This window comes from Aulonocara sp. 'chitande type north' Nkhata Bay, linkage group LG12 (genome assembly GCF_057382095.1).
Source record: "Aulonocara sp. 'chitande type north' Nkhata Bay isolate Kocher_YH1m ecotype deep benthic linkage group LG12, A_spYH_male_GT1.1, whole genome shotgun sequence".
Classification (NCBI taxonomy): Eukaryota; Metazoa; Chordata; class Actinopteri; order Cichliformes; family Cichlidae; genus Aulonocara; species Aulonocara sp. 'chitande type north' Nkhata Bay.
Genome location: NC_141355.1, coordinates 39955463 through 39977279, shown reverse-complemented (window position 1 = coordinate 39977279; position 21817 = coordinate 39955463). Strand labels below are relative to the sequence as shown.

At 46.1% G+C, this 21817-nt stretch overlaps 2 protein-coding genes across 2 annotated transcripts; both read right to left on the bottom strand.

Annotated features, from left to right (window-relative positions):
- Positions 1 to 285: 285 nt before the first annotated feature.
- ercc6l (excision repair cross-complementation group 6-like) lies at positions 286 to 16225 on the bottom strand. Its single transcript, XM_086257831.1, has 3 exons — positions 15993 to 16225; positions 12484 to 12528; positions 286 to 4271 (listed from the first exon to the last, which is right to left on the bottom strand). The coding sequence occupies exons 1-3, from the start codon at positions 16046 to 16048 to the stop codon at positions 602 to 604; spliced, it is 3771 nt and encodes a 1256-aa protein (XP_086113957.1). The 5' UTR covers positions 16049 to 16225; the 3' UTR covers positions 286 to 601.
- A 3039-nt stretch (positions 16226 to 19264) lies between these two features.
- On the bottom strand, positions 19265 to 21177 carry LOC147318215 (uncharacterized). The gene is made up of 3 exons (XM_086257825.1): positions 20913 to 21177; positions 19953 to 20084; positions 19265 to 19867 (listed from the first exon to the last, which is right to left on the bottom strand). Exons 1-3 carry the CDS (start codon positions 20967 to 20969, stop codon positions 19727 to 19729), a joined length of 330 nt encoding a protein of 109 aa, XP_086113951.1. The 5' UTR covers positions 20970 to 21177; the 3' UTR covers positions 19265 to 19726.
- Between the last annotated feature and the right edge of the window lie 640 nt (positions 21178 to 21817).

The window sequence follows — 21817 nt, the reverse complement described above, 5'->3', positions numbered from 1 at the left end:
CACAGCTGGATCACAGCTGTGTGAAGTCTTTTATGGGCCATCGGACGATTTAGTTATAATCTGTATATAAAAGATGGATGTAGCTTCCTGTTGTGAATCCTAAACCTGCATGAGGCTCCTGCTCAGCTGATCTGAGGCCCAACTGGATAAAACAGGAAGTTTATTTTGGTGGGTTTAGGGCGGGGAAAACTTTTGAGTAGGCCAAACGCTCTGCAGGAGATTTCTGTTTTCAGAGATGAAGCCGTTCATTACCTTAAAAATAACAGACATGAATTCTAATTAGACAGAAACATGAATTTTAATTTGACAAATTTCAAAGTATATTACAATAAGTACAGGTTACAGATGAAAATCAGATCAAAGATGAAAACTGACCGTTTCGTGGTGGATGATGACACACACCTGATTCTAGTTACATTACTGAAAGAAGAAGTTCAAACAGGAAGCTTTCTGCAATCAGCTGAGCTGTTCAAACATTAGTCACTCAGCGCGATCTCACGGAGAAGACGAACACGCCAGACACGTTTGAAAGATTTACAGCTTTGGCGTGAAGCGGCGGGCCGGCAGAGCTTGACCTCGCCGCCCCGATCGTCCTTTTCTGTTAGGATCTCCTCGCCACCTGACTCAGCTGCCGGTACAGCTGGATGGTCATGAGCTGGATCTCCGGATCTCCGGGTTTGATGTCGATGGCTCTGAGGAAGAAGTCCAGGGCCTCGTCCAGCTCAGCTTTGCTGTAGCACTCCCGCCCTCGCTGCACCAGCGAGTCGTAGCTCTCGTCCTCGACCTCCTTTACACCTGTCTCGGCGGTGCACTGATCCATCGCCTCGTTTGATACCAACTCAGGCTCGGTGGACGTTTCCTCCAGGAGGCTCCCTTCTCCATATTCCTCAGTGTCTCCTGACTCAAAGTCTCCTTCCTCCTCAAATTCCTCCTCCATCTCCTCTTCTACAAACTCCTCCTCTGAGTTTACAGTCTCTCCACTGGGTTCCTCCTCCTCAACCTCATCATGAGCCAAACCAATCATGTCCTCTTCGGCCTCATCTGAATGGACATCCGAAGCATCACCATCATCTTCATGGCTGTCCTGGTTGTCCATGTCCTCAATGATGGAATGGAGGAAGGAGCGGTGAGAAGCCACGGACGTGTTTCCACCAATGCTCTTTCGAGTACGGAGCGGCGTGGTGCCAGTGCACGCTGACTTTGGCGTCGATGCTCCGGAAACCTGGAAGGAGTTCTCAAGCTGCCCATCATCCTCCTCCTGCGTCTCCTCTTCACTGTCATAAATCACAGCAGCCTTTTTCTTCCTGATACCCACGACTGAGTCATGTGACTCATTGAGGCTGACGGCGCGGCCGTTGCTCGCGCTGTAACTTGATGCTTCTTTCTGCTGCCACTCACAAAGAGATTTACCCACGTCGAAACTTCCCTCCAGCTGCAGCTGAGACAGCAGCTCCTCCTCCTCCTCTTCCTGCAGCTCCTCCTCCTCTTCCTGCAGCTCCGCCTCATCGTGATCGGCGCCACTGTCCTCCAGCTGTAGGTTGAAGTTGCCATTCAAAGACTCGAGCTCGCTGCCGATTCTGGATGATGTGTCGGCTCCGAGGCTCAAACTGGAGACGCGCAGCGCGGAAAGTCTTCTGTTCTCTGGAGGAGTGATGTGAGGAGACCCCAGCTCCATCTCGGAGTCATCGTACTTCAGGGTCAAATGTCCCATCATCTTCTGCTCATCTTCATCGGCTGCTGTAACATACAGACTCGCGGCCGCAGATTCATTGAGTCCTTCTCTGACTGAGGTGTCAGCTACGTCACCAGCCTCCATCAGCACCACAGACACCTCGATCGGATCTGCCGCCTCCAACAAGCTCCTTTCCAGCTTCACTGACGGGTGTTTCGGAGAATCCAGGTTCTGCTCAGCGAGGCTATGGTGGCTGACCTCTGCTGTGCTCTCCTCTGCAGTCAGATCAATCACTCCCTTGCTGAGATTCTCCAGAGTGGCCTCCTTCCCAGAAGCAGTCTGTTCCAAATCCACCACAGCTGGAGACCAGGCCAGGCTCGTGTCCTGCTTCGGATATGAAGGATGTGGTTTCTTCTCATGGGACCGCTCCCGGCTGTTGTTGTCTGCTGGGTATCGGAGCCATGCCGGCTCCGTGCTGGACACCATGCTCTCTGCCAGCTGCATCTGCAGCTCAGACTCCGCCTTCATGAGCTCCTGAGCCTTCTGGACCCGCCCTTCGATGTAATGATGCTCCTCTTGGTTCTCGAGGGCCTCGTCGTGGTTGATGTCAAGTGTAAACATGAGGTCATGGTCAGAAATCCCAAACATCTCCATGGTGTGGAGGTGTGTGATATGTTTGTCGAGCTCAGGGTCGGTGCGCCGGTGCCTGGCGTGCAGCGCCTGAAGCTGGAGCTGTGTAGAGGAGGACCGCGTGTCCTCCAAGGTGAAGAGCTCCTTCAACTCCTGTTTGCTGAAGTACCGAAACGGGTTCTTTTTGTCCCCGGTATTCTGCCTAATAAGAGAGTCTTTGAAAACCTGCCGGCGGTAAATCTTCTCCTCCACAGTGCCGCAGGTGATCAGCCTGTAGATGACGACGTTTTCAGTCTGGCCTATGCGGTACGCCCTGTCAACGGCCTGGGCGTCTGTCGCAGGGTTCCAGCTGGGGTCGTAGATGACCACCCTGTCGGCTGCTGTTAAGGTGATGCCGACTCCACCGACCTGGGTGGTGAGGAGGAAGACGGAGTACCGTTTGTCAGTCTGGAACAGAGAGATGAGCCTCTCTCGCTCTGCGATCTGAGTGATGGTTCCATCTAGCCGCAGCACTTTGAAGCCTCTGTTGCCCAGGATGCGCTCGATGATGTCGAGCACCTTCCTGTAATGGGCAAAGACGAGGGTGCGGTGGCCTTCCTGCCTGAGCCGATCTAGGAGAGAGAAAAGAAAGACCATCTTCCCAGACTCTGAGATCAAGGTGTGATCAGGAACGCTGATGATGCTGTGATCGTTGGCCTCTGTGGTCTCCTGGCAGTCAGCTGCACTCTCCTCCAAGCCTAACTTGGCTATGGCGGCAGCAGAGAGGAGCCTCGGGTGGTCGCACAGCTTTTTCAGAATGTTTAACTCAGCTAGAGGCGATCGGGTGGTCAGCAGGAGCTCTCTGATGTGGTCCAGCGATATGAACTGCCTGTAGATGTCCTCCTGAACGGCACTCAGGTAAGTCCAGACAATCAGGTCGTTTTTTCTCGTCAATTTGGGCATCACCGCTCCAGAGTCTGCTTCAAGGTTTGGAACATGGTCTTCCATGTCCTCCAAGTGTTCCTTGTTACGTGTGCTGTTTGTTTTGTTTTTCTGTACTTCGGACTTGGTCCTGCGCAGGAAATACGGTTTTATTATTGCCATCAGGTTCTCTGACATCCGGGATCCCAGCGCCTTTTCTCCTGGAGTGGCGTCCTTCTCCCGGGCCCGGGTGATGGGGTTCTCGTACTCCGCTTTGAATGTTTTCGCCATGCCGAGGAGGGTGCCCTGACAGGCAAAGTCGAAGAGAGCCCACATTTCTCTCAGGTTGTTCTGGACCGGAGTTCCTGTGAGTAGAACTCGGTTCTTGGACGGTATGGCGTAGGCACTTTTGGCGGTTTTGGTGGTTGTGCTTTTTATCTTGTGAGCCTCGTCCAGGATCATATAGTCCCATGTGAACTCTTTGCCATTGTAGGTGGACAGCTGCTGCCAGTTGTTTAAGAGCATCGTGTAGGTGGTGATGATGACGCCGCCCCTCCTCTGAACTTTCTCCAGATTCCTGGTCCTCTCTCCTTTGCTGATGCCATGAAACTCCTTCACCCTCATGCCCGGAGTCCATTTGGAGAACTCCTTGGTCCAGTTTGTGATGAGGGAAGTCGGCATGATCAGGAGTGTGTGTTTAGCCAGCTCATTGTCGTACATGCCAGAGAGGAATGATATCACCTGGATGGTTTTGCCCAGTCCCATGTCATCAGCTAAAATCCCGCCTTTCCGGCCATCTCTGTAGAGACTGTACAAGAAGGCCACTCCATCCCTCTGGTAGTCGTACAGCTTGTCATACAGCTCTTTAAAAAGCATTAAACCGCTGCTGTTAACATTAACAAACTCGTCATCATCTTCCTCCAAGTCATTCTCAGCGATGAGCTCTTCGATTTTTTTGATCCGGCTTTCCAGTTTGTGACTGTGGTGAATGTTGTAAGCCAGTCTGAAGAACTCCAGCGCTTTGTGCAGGTCTCCCTGTCGGGCAGCGTCTTTGCCATCTTGAATGAACCTGAACGAAAGCAAAGCAAACGTCATTAGTAAGTAATGCTAGAGCTGGGCGATAGAATGATAACTATATGTATTGTGAAATAACTTTTTCTCGATAGAAAAATTAAACTATTGTGATAGACCTCACCGCTCTTGTCCTCTTAAAAAAAAAAGAAGAAAAAAAAAAGAAGAACAGCCAATCCAAATTAAGTAGCGCAGAGCCGAACCAATCACAGCCGCAGCGTCACGTCACGTGACTTGTTGCGTACAGCACAAGTGCCAAGCTGCACATGTGTATTTGTTTGGGAAGCAGCCAGCCGCCGTGCCGCCGGGTAACGGAGGAAATGAGTGTGCCGAGAGCGCGACCGAAGGTTACCGAGGAGAAAACAGACGATGGTTCCAACGCCGGAGAGATTGTCGAACGGAAGAGCCACAGAAGCTCCGTAGTGTGAAGGTATTTCTGCTATTTCAAGTCTGACAAAAACAGAGCAGCGTTCACTGTCATACACAGAAAGGATCCACGATTTACTGGCTGAATCAAAATAAATGTAAACAAAAATCTGAAGTACGGTTTCTTCATGAGGAACAAATAACCATCAACTCAAATACTTGGTTCTCATTGAACAGAAATGTCTATGAACTTGTAAGAACTGTGTAGGACATGAATCAGTCTGTGTCAGATCCTCAATCTGACATTTCCACTGAAGTCACGGGTAAGAGGCAAGTGGAACCAAGATCGAGGCCGTTTGCTTTGTGAAGTTTGCAAAGACTGCTACATTTGGCCAAAGGTAGTTCACTCTTTGCAACATAGTAGCTGCTCTAAACAGATTTCTCAGGTTTATTTTTAGTATGCTTTTTTGCAATTGGTGTTTGTTCTGGGAAAGATATTGCAGACTGAGCAATAATGCATTTCTTGCATTTCTCATGGGTTCTGATGGGGTCTTTCTTAAAATGACTGGTCCCAGTAACAAAGGCGCTTGTCGACTCACAACACACCCGGCAGAACATCATGTTATTTAGCTCGTCATATTCCAGCCACAGAAATTCTTTTGTCCATGAAACTGCTGCGCTTTTTTTTTTCTTTTTGCCTCATTGTCTGATTTGTCATAACTTCTCTGTTTTGTGGTAAGCTTTTCTTTGGCTGTCACTTCTTCACCCTGACCTGTCTTATTTGGCTCAGCAGAACTAAAATATATGTCCTGCTGCTTTTACACACACTCACATAACGCTCAGCGATCAACCTCTCACATGTTTAAGCTGCGGGAGATTTCACTTGTCACGTTTGAACAGTAAGCTAATGAGTGATAAGACGATGTCAGAGGAATTGGTGCACAATTAATCGTCACTGATCAATCAGTGTCACATATTGACAGTGGCTCATCGATGCCAGTGACATAATTACTCAGCTACATTGGCGAAAGAATGCAAAAGCATAGAATGCGGAAGCAAATCCCAATTTCTGAAAAGACACTACGGTAAATAGGCTAAACTTATATCGAGGTCTACAGAGCTACCGGTTCAGCAGCTCACCGGTTCAAGCTAGGCTAATAAACTATGGAGCTTCTTCTACAACTGCTATACACCCATTTCAAAGGCGTACACGTGCAACTACATTCACTCAGAAGTTATAAAATTTAAAGCACATTCATATTTTTCCTTCCTATGACAGCCCGACGGGCAGGGCTGAGTTAGATTTTGGTAGCCCGACTGGAAAAATCGCTAGCCCCGGGACGTCGGGCTAGCGATTTTGCGAGCCCTGCGATCAGCTGATCATTGATCAGTTTCATGATTGAAGTAGCAGCAGGAGAGAGAGAGGTTGTTAAGCTTAACGCTGGAATGCTTTACAAACATTCAGAGATGAACTTACACACTTGCTTTACTTCTCTCTGGAATCACTTCCTCGGAGATGAAATGTTGGGTTGTTAGCGAGGCTACAAACGCTCAACCAGACCACTGTGGAGCAGGGAAATTATTTTACTGCTATTGTTAAATAATAAATATAATCTGCAGCATGGATATTGCATTCAGGGGTTGAACAGTGTGTGTCTTTCAGAAAGGCTAAAAGTCACAGGCTGACAGGAAACAGGCTTGCAGAGAGTTTGCAGAAGTGAAAGTCCTGAGGTTAGAAAGTGAGTTTGTGGAAATCACCTTTAACCGCCCTCTGCTCGCCAACACTGAGATCACTGCGGCTCACAGTCACGACTGCCAGGAACCTCTGCTCAGTCCTGACTGCACTTACAGTCAGCGCCCATGACTAACAGTTATAGAGTGCTGGGTTCATCATGATCAACGGGAAGCCTGACACCTGCTGGTGAAAGGCCGCAACTACAAGAGACAGCACTAAACCAGAAACTGCAGCTCCTCTGAAACCAGAGCAGAAAGACTGGAGAGGAGCTACAGAAAAGCACAGCTACAGTCTTTAAAAGGTTTCTCATGTCTGATTCTTAGATAAAGATATTTCAGTGCTGTTGGAACACAGAACCAAAACAAACAAAGATGCGACTAGGGCTGGGGCCTAACATTTTCTTATAATGTTAGGCCATTATAAGAAAATTAAATATCGCAATAGAATATGGGTAAAACGCACATGCACAGTGCCTTTGTTTACATACGCACATGGCGGCGACGGAGAACGAGAATGGCGAAAGCGGATCAATGAATGAAACTGATGAACCAGAACTGGTTTGTAAAAATGCTGCAGCTTCACTGGTGTGGAACTGGTTTGGCTTTCGTCCGTCAGACACACAACAAAGCACAGTTTTTGGTAGAGCATGCTAGCGGGCCGTCGTTATTACCAAACCGATTTTATGTGCACGGCGCTCAAAAATCTGTCAAATGTTTCAGTACGACTTTGTTGAGCTACGAAGCCGCACCACTTGATGGATTTTCCGAGCGTTACGGCTGTCGTAGGCGGAGCCTCGCGGAGTGATACGCACTGTGCTTCAACATAATATTACCGTATTGTGTGTGTATAACCTGATTGGTGCGACGGCACGGGAGCTTCGTCTACACGCCAGAAACAGAACAGTCTTAAAAAGAAAAAACTGATCTCAGATCAGCCACACGCTGTAATAATAATTTAAATCAAGTAAAATGTGTTTTTAACTAACGTCTAAATTGTGATATTAGCACAGAATCAAATATTTAATGGATGAATTAATGCACCTTAAAATGCTTCAGTAAACTGCGACGTGTGGAAAACAGATCCAGGACATTTATGATCCCATCCCCACTCAAACACTGACGTCCTCTCAGCCTCTGTGCTTGTGACAAACAGGCTTCTAATGTCAGTGACTCATGAAGATCTGAGCTAGGGCTGCCACAAACGATTATTTTATTAGTCGTAGAGCTGGGCGATATAAGATTTTTTCATATCACGATATCAGCCAAATAACTATATTTGTAAGATTTAAATGTGCCGTTGCTCACAAGTAAAATGTGAAATAATCAGCAGCTTGTTTTGATTTAAATATTTATTTCCCATAATAAGTTCAACAGGGTAGATGTACTTAAGGAACATGAGACTTTTTCAGATAAATAAAGGCAAATATTGCAAACTACACAAAAGGCAGCCGCTAAAGCGTTTAAGTTTCAAAATAGAACAAACGAAACAGACTAAACTGTCAATTCCACTTAGAAACAAAATATTAATTCTAAAAATAAATCTTAGTTTGTTTTACAGAAGATCAGACAAAACAGACAAATCCCGCCCTCCGTTTGGCAAATCTGATCACGCCGCCATCTTCCTCATGCCAAAATACAAACAAAGGCTGAAACAGGAAGTTCCGGTTCAGAGGAAGGTCGCGCGCTGGACGGATCAATCGGTGGCCGCGTTACAGGACGCACTCGATGACGCAGACTGGGGCATGTTCAGAAACAGCTCCGACGATGACGTCAACGTGTTTACGGAAGCGGTTGTGGGATTCATCGGGAAACTAGCGGATGATACCGTGGAGACAAAGACTATCACAACGTTTCCCAACCAGAAGCCGTGGGTGGATAAAACCATCCGCGACGCTCTGAGATCCCGCACCGCTGCCTACAACACGGGACTCATGACGGGGGACATGGACCCGTACAAAGCCGCGTCATATAACGTGCAGAGGGCGGTGAAAGAGGCGAAGCAGCGCTACGGGAGGAAACTAGAGTCACAACTCCAACAGAGTGACTCTAGGAGCCTGTGGCGGGGACTAAGGACAATAACGGACTATAAAGCACCAACAACCGATATGACGAACGCGGCCGTGACTGTGGCAGACGAGCTGAACACTTTCTATGCTCGCTTCGAGGCTGCAGCTAAGGTCTCCAACAATGCTAGTGTTAGCGGCGCTAACGGCTGCAGACAGGAAGATACTGCCAGCACCGGAAACGTGCTCGTCATCTCCGAGCATGAAGTAAGGAGAGCCTTCAAGAGAGTGAACACCAGGAAAGCAGCAGGACCAGACGGCATCCCAGGTCGTATCCTAAGAGACTGCGCATACCAGCTAGCTCCTGTGTTCACTGAGATATTCAACATCTCTTTATCTCAGTCGGTGATCCCCACATGCTTCAAAGAGTCCATCATTGTTCCTGTCCCGAAGAAACCCCACCCTGCTTCTCTCAATGACTATCGCCCTGTAGCCCTCACCTCAGTAGTGATGAAGTGCTTTGAACGCCTGGTCAGAGACTTCATCATTTCTTCACTACCAGACACACTGGACCCACTACAGTTCGCTTACCGTCCAAATCGTTCCACAGACGATGCCATCTCTCATCTCCTCCACACATCACTCACTCACTTGGACACTAGAAGGGGGAATTATGTTAAAATGCTCTTCATAGACTACAGCTCTGCATTTAACACCATAATTCCCTCCACACTCACCACCAAGCTGGAGCATCTGGGACTCAGCTCATCTATGTGTCTGTGGATCTCCAACTTCCTAACTGGCAGACCACAGGCAGTAAGGATGGGCGGACATGTCTCAGCCTCCACCACTCTCAGCACTGGAGCCCCCCAGGGGTGTGTTCTGAGCCCCCTGCTGTACTCTTTGTACACATATGACTGTGTGGCCACTACCAGCTCCACCACCATCATCACGTTTGCTGACGACACCGTCGTGGTGGGCCTGATCTCTGATAACAACGAGACGGCCTACCTGAAGGAGATTAGGAATCTGGAGAACTGGTGCCAGAGGAACAACCTCCTTCTAAACGTCAGTTAGACAAAGGAGCTGATAGTGGACTTCAGCACTAAGCAGGAGAGGAACTACCAGACCCCCGTCATCAACGAGTGCCCAGTGGAGAGAGTGGACAGCTTCAAATACCTCGGAGTTCACATCACGCAGGACCTGTCATGGTCCTGTCACATCAACACCGTGGTGAAAAAGGCCCGACAGCGTCTCTACCACCTCAGACGCTTGAGAGACTTCCAACTGCCCTCCAAGGTGCTCAGGAACTTTTACTCCTGCACCATAGAGAGCATCCTGACGGGAAACATCTTAACCTGGTTCGGGAACAGCACCATGCAGGACAGACGAGCTCTACAGAGGGTTGTGCGGTCAGCTGAGCGCACCATCCGCTCCGAGCTCCCTGACCTGCACTCAATCTACAGCAGGCGGTGCTGGACCAAGGCCAGGAAGATGGTGAAGGACCTCAGCCATCCCAACAACAGACTGTTCTCTCTGCTGAGGTCAGGAAAGCGATTCCGCTCCCTGAAGACCAACACAGAGAGACTGAGGAGGAGCTTCTTCCCGCAGGCGATACGGTCTCTCAATCACACCACCACACAGTACTGACCCACACATACAGTTCTTACACACACACTGGACTTTCTGGACTTTGGTTTTGCACAACACTGGTCACTATATTCTTCATTTCCGGTTAATACTTGTACAGCTGCTGTTATTGTGTATATATTTATTTATATTTATATTTCTTCATACATTCTTATATAGTTCTATATTGTGTATTTTGTTGTACAGTTATTTTATTTTCAACTTTAATTTATATATTTTATCTTATTCTTCCCAGTTAAATTTACCCTTCATTCTAATTTGTGTTGTACAGTTATTTCATTTTTAACCTTAATTTATATTTTATTCCTTCCTAGTTAAATTTACCCTTTTTAATTTTTCATATTTATTTCCTATCTTATTCATAGCCTTTTCCTTTTTTGTTCTCTTTAGATCACAAGCAGTTGTCCAAGCATTTCACTACATATCGTACTGTGTATGACTGTGTACGTGACAAATAAAATTTGAATTTGAACTGACTAACTTTTGTCAACATCAAATAAACTGAGAACTAAAAGGAAATTCTCGACCTCTCCTTGTTGTATAGCTGAGCTTTTCAAACAGCTGTAACAGTTACTTTAGTCTGACAAAAGCCGAATGACGAATCAGCGCTTCCAGTCAGAGACTGAGCTGCACCGCTTTATTGTATTTCCAGACTTGCTTTCGGCACATTTACAGTGCAGCTGCTCTGTTTTTGTCAGACTTGAAATAGCAGAAATACCTTCACACTACGGAGCTTCTGTGGCTCTTCCGTTCGACAATCTCTCCGGCGTTGGAACCATCGTCTGTTTTCTCCTCGGTAACCTTCGGTCGCGCTCTCGGCACACTCATTTCCTCCGTTACCCGGCGGCACGGCGGCTGGCTGCTTCCCAAACAAATACACATGTGCAGCTTGGCACTTGTGCTGTACGCAACAAGTCACGTGACGTGACACTGCGGCTGTGATTGGTTCGGCTCTGCGCTACTTAATTTGGATTGGCTGGGGTTTTTTTTTTTAAGAGGACAAGAGCGGTGAGGCCTATCTCAATAGTTTAATTTTTCTATCGAGAAAAAGTTATTTCACAATACATATCGTTATCGTTCTATCGCCCAGCTCTAATTAGTCGACTAATCAGATCATCATCCACTGGACGTAAAACTACAGCTTATTGCACCAGCAGCATCTGCTCTTATATAACTATCATTAGCTTACAGCTTTAAGTGTTTAAGGTGCTAACTAAAAATAAAGACAAGATGATAGTTTATTAAATTTTAATTAAATCTGCAGATTGTCTCGGTGAAGTTTAATAAACTCCTTGCTATCTAAAATATAACAGGACACCGGAGTAAATTCTCGAGCGTCTCACACTTCTGATAATCAGCTGTCTGCTTGACGTTTATTCAGCTGTGTAAAAACTTTAATCTCAGCCAAACCGATTTACTCAGGAACAAATAAAATACTGAAAAAAGCCAAACAATAACATGTTTAAGTTATCTAAGTGACTCATATATCATGTTTAACCTGAGTAGCGAAAGACGGCGGTGATCTGAAAATGTGCCGGGAGTTGTGCCGTTCTCAGCGGCTTCAGTGACCCTTGAGCTTTCGGCTCGCTATGGAGCTGATGGGTAGCAGACGTCTCTGAAAACGTCGAAGCACTTTTGCAAATATGCGATATCTTGATAAACCGAGCAGATATTTGATGTTTACACAGCTACATTCTCGCCTGAAAATATGTTAAAAGTTTATTTTGTGACCCAGAAAGATTAATAAGAGTAACATTAAAACTTAGTAGCGGCCGCCATTGTTGGAAACTGGAGTTTGGCTGGGCCGCGCTATGAATTCTGGGATATGGTGGGCCACGAAGGACACACCCGACCCATCCTTCAAATTCGGGGAAAAGGAGGACGCATTTGTCGGCCATATTCGGAGGAGTCTACGAATTTGGACAGCCTTCGGCGCGTCGCTGTGACGTAATCGGTCTACAAATGCGGCCTCAGGAGGATGCAGCCCATGAATTTGGACACGACCTAGGTCACAGCTACGATACCGGGGATTGCTTCTTCTTCTGGGTTTAACGGCAGCTGGCATCCTTGTCGATGCAGTGCTGCCATCTTCTGTTTCAGTCCGTTATTACACTCTTAAATCTTACTACTTATTCCTGCGTCTTTCAGGATCTTACAAAGCTTCAAACAAAGCATCAACTATTAAATTAGTCGGCGACAATTTTGATAGTCGTCTAATCGTAGCAGCCCTAATCTGATCATCACACATTAATAGTAAAAGAACGCGGCTTCGGTCTACTTCAGGGTTTCGCAGAGCAGCGACTCACCTGAACAGTTACTGATCCCAGACTCAGGACAAAGAAAATCCTGCCTCCACTTACAGTGGATGTGACGGGTCATTGCATTAGATTAGTGGTGTGTGTGTGTGTGTGTGTGTGTGTGTGTGTGTGTGTGTGTGTGTGTGTGTGTGTGTGTTACCTGTGGTAAGTTTCCATTTCGTCTTCTGTGTCGATGGACAAAGACCTGCAGAGAAAGTCTGAGTGAAAATCAAACAAACTGATAAATAAGCACCACAAACAATGAAGCTTCTCATTCAGCTTCACTGTTCTGGAGTTTTTTGCCTGAGTGTAACACCACCTCCCATTACAGGTACCAAGTGTCAGACCGAAATCATGCAGCAGTTCAGAGATCACACACCCACATATTTCGCCTGAGAGTCCACTCAGAGAGCCACAGGACCTGATATTCACCCTCACCTGAAGAACACCTGAAGCCTTCGCTCCAGGAATAAGAAACACATCCATAAATCTGCTTAAATAGTTTAGTCTGTTTCTGTCTTGGAGCAACTGTGACCCACATCGTTTCCTTAGGGATTAATAAAGTGTTCTGATTCCGGTTTCAGTCCTGTGTTCACACCTGCGGGCTTTTACCTGCAGGTGTGAACAGCCAGTGTTCCAGATCTACTGGCGTTTAGATCAACTGGCGTTGGTCGGACAGATGTGTGGCAGTCTTGCGTTTCAGGAGCTGCTACCGACAAACCAGCAAAAAAAACGCCAAATGTGTCACCTGTGACACTTGTGAGGTTGTCTCAAACACACTCCGTCAGTCTTGATGCTGTTGAACAACAAAATGTTTAAAAATGTGGCGAGTTTACCTGGTGATATCCTCACGCGCGCCGCGATCGCAAAAACAGCAAACAAGTAACACCACGCCGATGTTGTTCACAGGACAGCAAGAGTAAACGATCGGGAGACTCTTGTCGTTATTATCGTTCCCCTCGCACGGTTTATTTCTCCGAATTCAGCGTTTTTGCTTCACAACTACAGCGTGCTGTTTACTTTGTGCACTAACATGGAGTCGAGTCAACCAGCGCCACCTCTGGCCAAGTGCCACAGCCTACAGCCAGATCAACCTGTGACACACATCTGCACCACGTTTGATTTCGTTTCTTGCACAACACATTTGTACCTTTCAGTTGTGTCTGTTTGTGCGTCATGCAAATAAACCTTTGAAATGAATGAAATGATATCATATATTCCTTATTGGCCTACATTTGTACAAAATTCCAAATTATATACACAAAGTCATAGACATCACCACTCCAATTGGTCATCATGATTTTAATATTCTCTTTTCCCATAACAATGAAATACGCCTTGGACAAATATGACATCAATATTTCATTAGTGTTGTAACATCACATCCTGTAAGCATCGTCTGTCTGTGTCTTTTCCCTGGAAATGAATATTTCCAGCCAATATAGGCAATCCATCAACATGGCTGGAGTTATATACAGTCTGTATAAGTGTGGTTAATCTAATGAAGATTTGTAAGGAGACGGCAGTTACTGTGAATCCACAGCAGTTACACAGTGATTAGTAATAAACAGCCAGTGAGAGTGAGTGGATTTAAGAAAGTCAGTGACTCAGGTGTGTTGCTTGGTTTGTCATCTGTTTGTGAGACTGGAGGAGACGTAGAAATCCTTTGTTTTAAATCTTAGTTGGGAAGATTCCTGTTTGAAAACAAGCACGTTTTGTGAGAAATGCAAGAAGTACATCTGCAGAAAGCACACAGTTACATTCTGTCCATCATGTGGACAAAATCGAAAATGTTGAGCATTGAAAAACTGAGAACGTTGGGCAAGTTCAAAATACGTGTTTGTAAGAACGAAAAACCAAATTGTTCCTACAATAGTTATGGAAAGTCTAACTGTGTTCTACATGTTTATTTGATGGGAAATAAAGTTGCTATTGTTTTATTGCAGTTTTTGGATAATTCTGAGTGGATTTACACAGTACGGGTCAAAATTACCTGCAACAAAATCAATGTCACTTTTTTGTTTTTCAACATAATACAAGGGTTCATTTCCAAAACTTGCTTATGATCTTCAATTTGTAGCCGATCCACTATCACACAGCAGCTGGAGCAGTTTCAAATGGAGGTCAGTCCACTGCTACCACAGCCCACTACTAGATTAACTTGTGACACATCTGCACCTGCTGCTATGATGAGTAGAGGCTGAGTGGCTGCACTTACCCCTGGTACATCCAAATCTACCCACAAACATGTTGACAGATGCAATGCCAGCAATGTGGATTGTCAACACTGAAAACAATCAGTAAGCAAAGACAACAGGGATCATTTGTTTCTGTTTATTTAGCACCCACAACATCTGTAGTCGCCTTCTGCACAGGGGAAGTCCACACACACTGTGTGGTACCACTTTCCACAGAAGGTGCATTCAGTCTGCAAGATTGAATGAGATTGTCAGAGTCATTGTCTGACTGTTTATTACTAATCACTGTGTAACTGCTGTACATTCACAGTAACTGCCATCTCCTTACACATCCATCCATCCATTCACTTCCGCTTATCCTTTTCAGGGTCGCGGGGGGCGCTGGAGCCTATCCCAGCTGTCATAGGGCGAGAGGCGGGGTACACCCTGGACAGGTCGCCAGTCTGTCGCAAGGCTAACACACAGGGACAGACAACCATTCGCACTCACATTCACTTCCACATTCACAGCTAGTGGCAATTTGGATTATCCAATTAACCTATCCCCACAAGCTGCATGTCTTTGGACGGTGGGAGGAAGCCGGAGTACCCAGAGAGAACCCACGCAAACACGGGGAGAACATGCAAACTCCACACAGAAAGACCCCGGCCTGATGGTGGAATTGAACTCAGGACCTTCTTGCTGTGCGGCAACAGTGCTAACCACCGTGCCACCCTCTCCTTACAAATGTTTATTAGATTAACCACACTTATACAGACTGTATATAACAACCAACTCTAACATGTTTGTTCGCAGAGAAAAGACACAGACAGACTAGGCTAACGACATGTGATGTTACAACACTGGTGAAATATTAGTGTGGTTTCATTCTTTTCATAGGTTTATTTGCATGACGCACAAACAGACACAATTGAAAGGTACAAATGTGCATGACACGAATTCAAACGTGGTGCAGATGTGTGTCACAGGTTGATCTGGCTGTAGGCTGTGGCACTTGGCCAGAGGTGGCGCTGGTTGACTCGAGTCCATGTTAGTGCACAAAGTAAACTGCTCGCTGTAGTTGTGGAGCAAAAACGCTGAAACCGGAGAAATAAACCGTGCGAGGGGAACGATAACGACGACAAGAGTCTCCCGATCGTTTACTCTTGCTGTCCTGTGAACAACATCGGCGTGGTGTTACTTGTTTGCTGTTTTCGCGATCGCGTCGCGCGTGAGGATATCACCAGGTAAACTCGCCACATTTTAAACATTTTGTTGTTCAACAGCATCAAGACTGACGGAGTGTGTTTGAGACAACCTCACAAGTGTCACAGGTGACACATTTGGCGTTTTTTTGCTGGTTTGTCGGTAGCAGCTCCTGAAACGCAAGACTGCCACACATCTGTTCGACCAACGCCAGTAGATCTGGAACACCGGGACCTCACACGGCACAGCCTGTTAGCCGCTCGCTAACGATTCGAGCTTTACTTACTTCTCCAGCTTCTCCGAAATCTGCCAGACCTCTCCGGTACCGTTGGCCCCGTCCATCCCGCCGTTACAGCTGTACCTCCGCCTATAAACTGCTCGAAGGCGCGACTTTAACGATTATTTGTCCTCAAACTAAACTCCGAACTCTCCGAGGAGCCGCTGCCTGTTTCTATGTTTAAACTCGAGGATCATCCCCCACCGATTTGTCACAGCGAATCAGAGATGACGCTTTGGGGACATGACGACTACGTTATCCAATCGGAGAAGCGGTGTTGAGTGCTATAAGGCGGGACCCCAGTAAACGTTCAGCCAATGAGCAGCCGAGCGGCACGCGCGAGCAGGAAAACGTGATGTGCGATACCACTGATTTCCTTTCCGATCCGATACCAAGTAATATCCAGGGTGGTATCGACGATACTGATCCGATACTTTGTACAAAAACTTATTTTATTTATTGTATCTCAAACTATAGCGTCACAATGATTACAGGACATCAGATTTCTTGTTCTTATCACTTAATAATGCAGAGTTCATCATATAGAAATAAAAAACCTCAAGTTTTGCCCTATTTGAACACGTTGCCTGCAGCAGTAAAGGACTCTGTGAGAGACGTCTGTCTCGCCCTAGCAGCACCTGTCCCTGTCCTCCTCTTCAGTTCGCCTCAACATAAGCTCGTCATATTCTGTGATATGATTTACTCTGAGGCAGGGGCGATTTTAGCCCATTTTTGGGGGTTCATTCAAAAATGAATCAAAGCACCCACAAAGATTTCTTACTTTTTTTGACAATATTTGCTGTTTGACTAACACACTACTAAAATATAAAAAGCATACAGTACTTGGTTGAGACGTAAGATTTTAACAACAAAAGTATAGATACCCCCCCCCCCCCCCCCCACACACACACACACACACACACACACACACAAAAAAGAATGGTTTGTTCCAGCTCTCTTGCTCCGTTGCTGCCAGAGCGATGGTGGCTGAGACGCAGCAGAGCGGAGGTGGAAGTGCCTGGCTTAAAACAGGACATATTAGCTGCATTTAACCTTCAGTTACTCTTTATATAGTTGGTAGGAGTCAGACCATGTTTCTTTTTGGCTGAAAAACATTACACCAGGTAACCTGCAGTGTTGAAAACTTTTCCGTCGATGTTTGCTGCCCTACAATCCGTCCTAGTCTGTAGTAAAATCAGCGACATTTGACTGTCCTGTTGCTCCCATTGAAATGTATACAGCCTATTTAAAATCTAAAACTTAAAATTGTCCGTAGCCTAAAGTTGTTACCACTGTCCTGTTTGAAATGAATACTAACTAGCTGACTGAATGCCCATTAACCTTATAACTCCTGGTGTGTGTGTGTGTGTTTGTGTACACAGAGTGTGTGACGAGGACCCAGGCACAGAGAGACTTGATGAATTTAAGAATCTTATGATTTAATAAAGAAATTTACAGACTTGCACAGAGATGGTAAAATTTCGATCACTGATAACAGAGACGAAGACAACAGATGACAAGGACAGGGAGGACCAGGGGTTTAAACACACCAAGGAGACAGTCATAGAGAACTCGGGACAACTGGAGACATTTAAGGATGCAGGGACCGAAAGAGACACGGAAGAAGTCTCATCGTGATGTGTAAAGTTTATCTTGCTTGGCTGGGCAGCTCTCTGGGTGCTCAGCACCCCCAAAGCTCTGATCCTAGAATCGCCCCTGCTCTGAGGTGTTTGACAAGGTTAGTGATGTTGCCACAACCATACATGCCAACCCTCCTGATTTTTCCAGGAGAATACCGAATTTCAGTGCCCCTCCCGAAAATCTCCCGGAGCCTCCATTCTCCCTAATTTCCCCCGATTTTCCACCCAGGCAACAAAATTGAAAAACCATATCGCAGAATTCATAGCGTGGCCCAGCCAATTCCAGTTTCCAACAATGGCGGCAGCTGCTTAGTTTTAATATTACTCTTATTTCTCTTTCTGGGTCGCAAAAAAACTTTTGACATATTTTCAGGTGAGAATGTAGCTGTGCAAACTTCAAATATCTGAGCCGACACATCGTCTTCAAACCCCCGCGGTCTTTCACTACTCGGGTCAAACATGATGTACGAGTCACTTTGATAACTTAAACATGTTCTCGTTTGGCTTTTTCAGTGTTTTATTTGTTCGAGAGTAAATCGGTTTGGCTGAAATCAAAGTTATTAGATTAGATTAAATTAAATTTCATTTAATTTTATTAATCCCTCGGGAGGCTTCCTCCGGGGTTTTCACACAGCTGAACAAACGTCAAACAGAAAATGATTAAACAGAAAAGTTTACGTCAGCGCCCGGTTATATTTTAGATAGCAAGGAGCAGACGGCAGTTTCACTCCACCGAGGGAGTTCGTGACATACTACCCGGCTTTCTTTAGACCACGAAGGGCGGGTCCTCAGGTGGAAGCAGCCTCTGAATTTGGACACCCCCGCTGTTTCCGGGCCGGCCAATAATAACGGTGACATGTAACGTATTTTATCCGATAAATAAACCCTGTAAAATATATTTATTGAGGTTTTCCTGGAAATATCACCAAAATTCAAGCTTTGGAAAACGCCGTATTTCATCCAGTGTCTACCCTCAATTACTGAATAAAAATAATAATTCCCACCACAAACACATGTGCAGGGGACATGGTTGACGCTTCCGGACTGGACAGGTTGAAGTTTAGCTGACGGTGTTTCCCTCCTCTCCGTCCTGAGTGGCGCGATCTGGTTTGATGTTCTCAGGACTTAAAAGCAGTTTTTGTTTATTTTGAGCTTTTTGAGTTTTTGATGTAAAACAGCTAAAAATAAAAATGTCTTAGACTCTTGTAACTGTTAAAGATGAATATTGGCGATATTTAGTTTCACCAGTAGGTGGCAGTGGCGGCTCAGACAAACAGGTGACCGGCAAAATAATCCCTCACAAAAGTAACGCAGGCCACTTATTGTAATGGCAGCCGTCAGTAAAACAGAACTGTTTTGCTGTGTTTCAGCGCAATAAACCTCCACGTGCACCTGGATGAACCTCGTCTTCCGTCAGTGTGTAACACGTCTTCAAAGTGGGTGACTTCCATCCTTTTTATACAGTCTGTGGTCTGGAAGCAGCCCAGGACATTTTACTCCAACCAGGATTTTAAAATCAGCCCATTCTGCAGAAAGGCTCATAAATAAAGAACCTCGGCAGTAAAAGACGGTCGATGAGTAAACGCTTATTAACCCCGATTCTTTCGTCCCCATGATAGAACAGAGAAAACCGACTCATAGTGTGTTAAAACATTTATATTTCTTTTATTCAATCATCTTCCGGAAGAGAGAGACCCCTGCACAGCCCAAAACGCCAGTTGCAGGATCTCGAACATTAGAATCATAAACTGTGCCTCATATAGGTTTGATTTCTGTACTTTACACGTCACAGTTTCAAACATTGCTTATATGGCAAAGTTCCTCTTTTCTGTGTCTTATCTATTAATATGGCTGTGCACTAAAACTTCCTGTTGTTCAGTCTGGCTGAGCACTTAGTTTGGGAGTCAAAAGTGGCCTTGCTCTACAAACCTTCATGATTAAAGAACATAAAACAATATAATGAGAAAATAAGGATACTAAGGATATTAGTTACATGACTCTCTGATTGCAGAATGTAAAATTTCCAGATTTCTAAATGTTTAAAACTCATGTACAAAAATCTCAATCAGAACTTTGTGTGCAACAAATTATTCACAGAATAACTCAGAGAATCGGCGCCGTCTCCAGAGCTTTGACTCGAGTGGCGAACAGCAGGACGTTCTTCTCCACCTCTGCGTTGATCTGCGCCTGCGAGGCTCGCGGGTTCTGTCGCAGGAACTGTGCGATGCTCAGGACGCAGTCTCGCTGAGGACACGGAACAGAACGACATGCATCGTGAGGAAATGACACGCGAGCAGAGTGGCGGATGTGATCGGCGCCCCCGCTGTACCTTGTAGGCGTCAACTTTGTCCTGGCCGGTGAGCCGATTCAGCAGCTCTCTGCCGACCTGGACGCCCGTCACCGCCGCCAAGATCCTCCGGTCCTCCTCAGTCTGAGAGTTCAACCATCGCAGCAGCGCCACCTGCAGGAAACACGATGAGAACCAATCGCAGAGTTTTTGTCTGTAAACCCAGCAGACATGCCACAGGTGTTTTTATGAACACAAAAAGTGAAAAAGATGAACAGAAACAAGCTGGGGCTCTTTAGATTCTCCCGTAAACTCACAAAACTAGACCAAAGACAGAGCTGATGGAGAAAGACGCAGCATCCCTCTGTGCAGGTGAGCCTCAGCAGCCAATCAGGAGCAGGGACTGAACTTAAAAACGAACTGGATGAAAAACACGTGGGTGTACAGAGGCTGAGGGCTGGACTGTGGATCAGGAAGTGACTTCAGGTTTAACTGTGGGTATAAAAGAGCTGCCGACAGACAGACAGACCTAAAGCGTGTACCTGCTGCCTGTGGGAAAGGAAGAGGGACAGGATAACACCTGAACACCTGCAGGTGTACCTGTGTCTTCAGGAGGATTTGTGGCTGTTTTCCTTTCAGCTGAGTTAGATTTTAATTTGACTCTGCTGATAGTTTGATGTTCCTGTGACCCTGCACCTGTAAAGATTACAAGGTCCATGACATGTCAGGGACCCTCCCACAGGATTTCAAATGTGGGACCAATTGTTCTTGGAGCGGAAGAAGCTTCTCTGATTAAGTCCAGGCGCTTTTCTCTCCAGGCTCCTTAGACTACGATGACTGAAACCTGTAATGATTCCTGAAAAATTAAATTCTTTCTGTTCTTATTAAAAGTCTTTTTGGTCGTTTTGATCGGACCTTCTCGGCCACGTTTAATTTACTGTGACACACGCTGTGATAAAAGTTTACATTTCATTTGTTTCACATCAGATTAAACGGATTTACCTGCTGGAATAACTGCGCGTTGCTCATCTCTCCTGTGTGGTTCACTGACCCGGACATGACCGGAAAACGGCCCAAAAACAGCGAAAAATCCCCAAACTAAGAAAAACGTCCCGAGATTAAACTAAAGCAAACTTCAGCAGCTCCTCTGTGTTCAGCAGCTTTCGCTGAATTTCACATTTATCCACAAATTCGACACGACAGTTTTCGTGGATGTACATGCCCCACTTCCTGTTTACATCACTTCTTCTTCGTCGCTTCAGAAGCAGCTCGGCGGCTCCACAGCGCCGCGTGCGTGAAACAAAACGCTGCTTCCGTCCGCGTGCTGCACCACAACCGTGTCTCCGCGTGTTTGCCGCAGAGCTCCGACTGAGCGCTGGGTATCGATTCCCATTTCTAAAATCGATTCAATTCCGTTTTGACTCAGACAGTCAGAAATATTCTAATTCTGATCAGTTATCAGTTCATCTCCATATTTTTATATCTATGTATAAAACAAAGTTCATCAGAGGCGTGAGCATCACAGCAGAGGCCTTTGTGTCAAAGGAACTGAGGATAAAACAGAAAATCATGAAGCAGATTTTCCTGGCCTGGCGTTTTATAGCAGATAGCTAGACTTGTAGTCAAGACCGAGACCAAAAAGTCTTTAAGCTGCAGCCAGATGCTGCTTCGTTTACGGGTGTCGGGCATATTATGTGTTTTTGCGATGCACAGCCCTCCTCACCGCTGTCTCTCACTCACTGAGAGGACGGACGCACGCTCCACGTGACTCTCACCCTCTCTGTTTTTCACACAATGATATTATCCTATATCCTCGCATGTGATTGGCCACAATATGGAGGGATTGGAGCATAGCTGAGCCCCTGTGTGAGAGCTGAGCAGCCAAAGGAAATTAAGTGAGGAGCGGC

Bases quoted from the DNA above. Each gene is read 5' to 3' on its own strand.
- ercc6l (XM_086257831.1), bottom strand. From the start codon at position 16,048: ATGGACGGGGCCAACGGTACCGGAGAGGTCTGGCAGATTTCGGAGAAG. The intron at 12,529-15,992 runs GTAAGTAAAGCT...CTTTCTCTGCAG, and splicing joins ATTTCGGAGAAGCTGGAGAA to GTCTTTGTCCATCGACACAG. The intron at 4,272-12,483 runs GTAACACACACA...GCTTTCGTTCAG, and splicing joins GAAATGGAAACTTACCACAG to GTTCATTCAAGATGGCAAAG.
- LOC147318215 (XM_086257825.1), bottom strand. From the start codon at position 20,969: ATGTCCGGGTCAGTGAACCACACAGGAGAGATGAGCAACGCGCAGTTA. The intron at 20,085-20,912 runs GTAAATCCGTTT...TGTTTCCTGCAG, and splicing joins ACGCGCAGTTATTCCAGCAG to GTGGCGCTGCTGCGATGGTT. The intron at 19,868-19,952 runs GTACAGCGGGGG...CCGTGTCCTCAG, and splicing joins ACAAAGTTGACGCCTACAAG to CGAGACTGCGTCCTGAGCAT.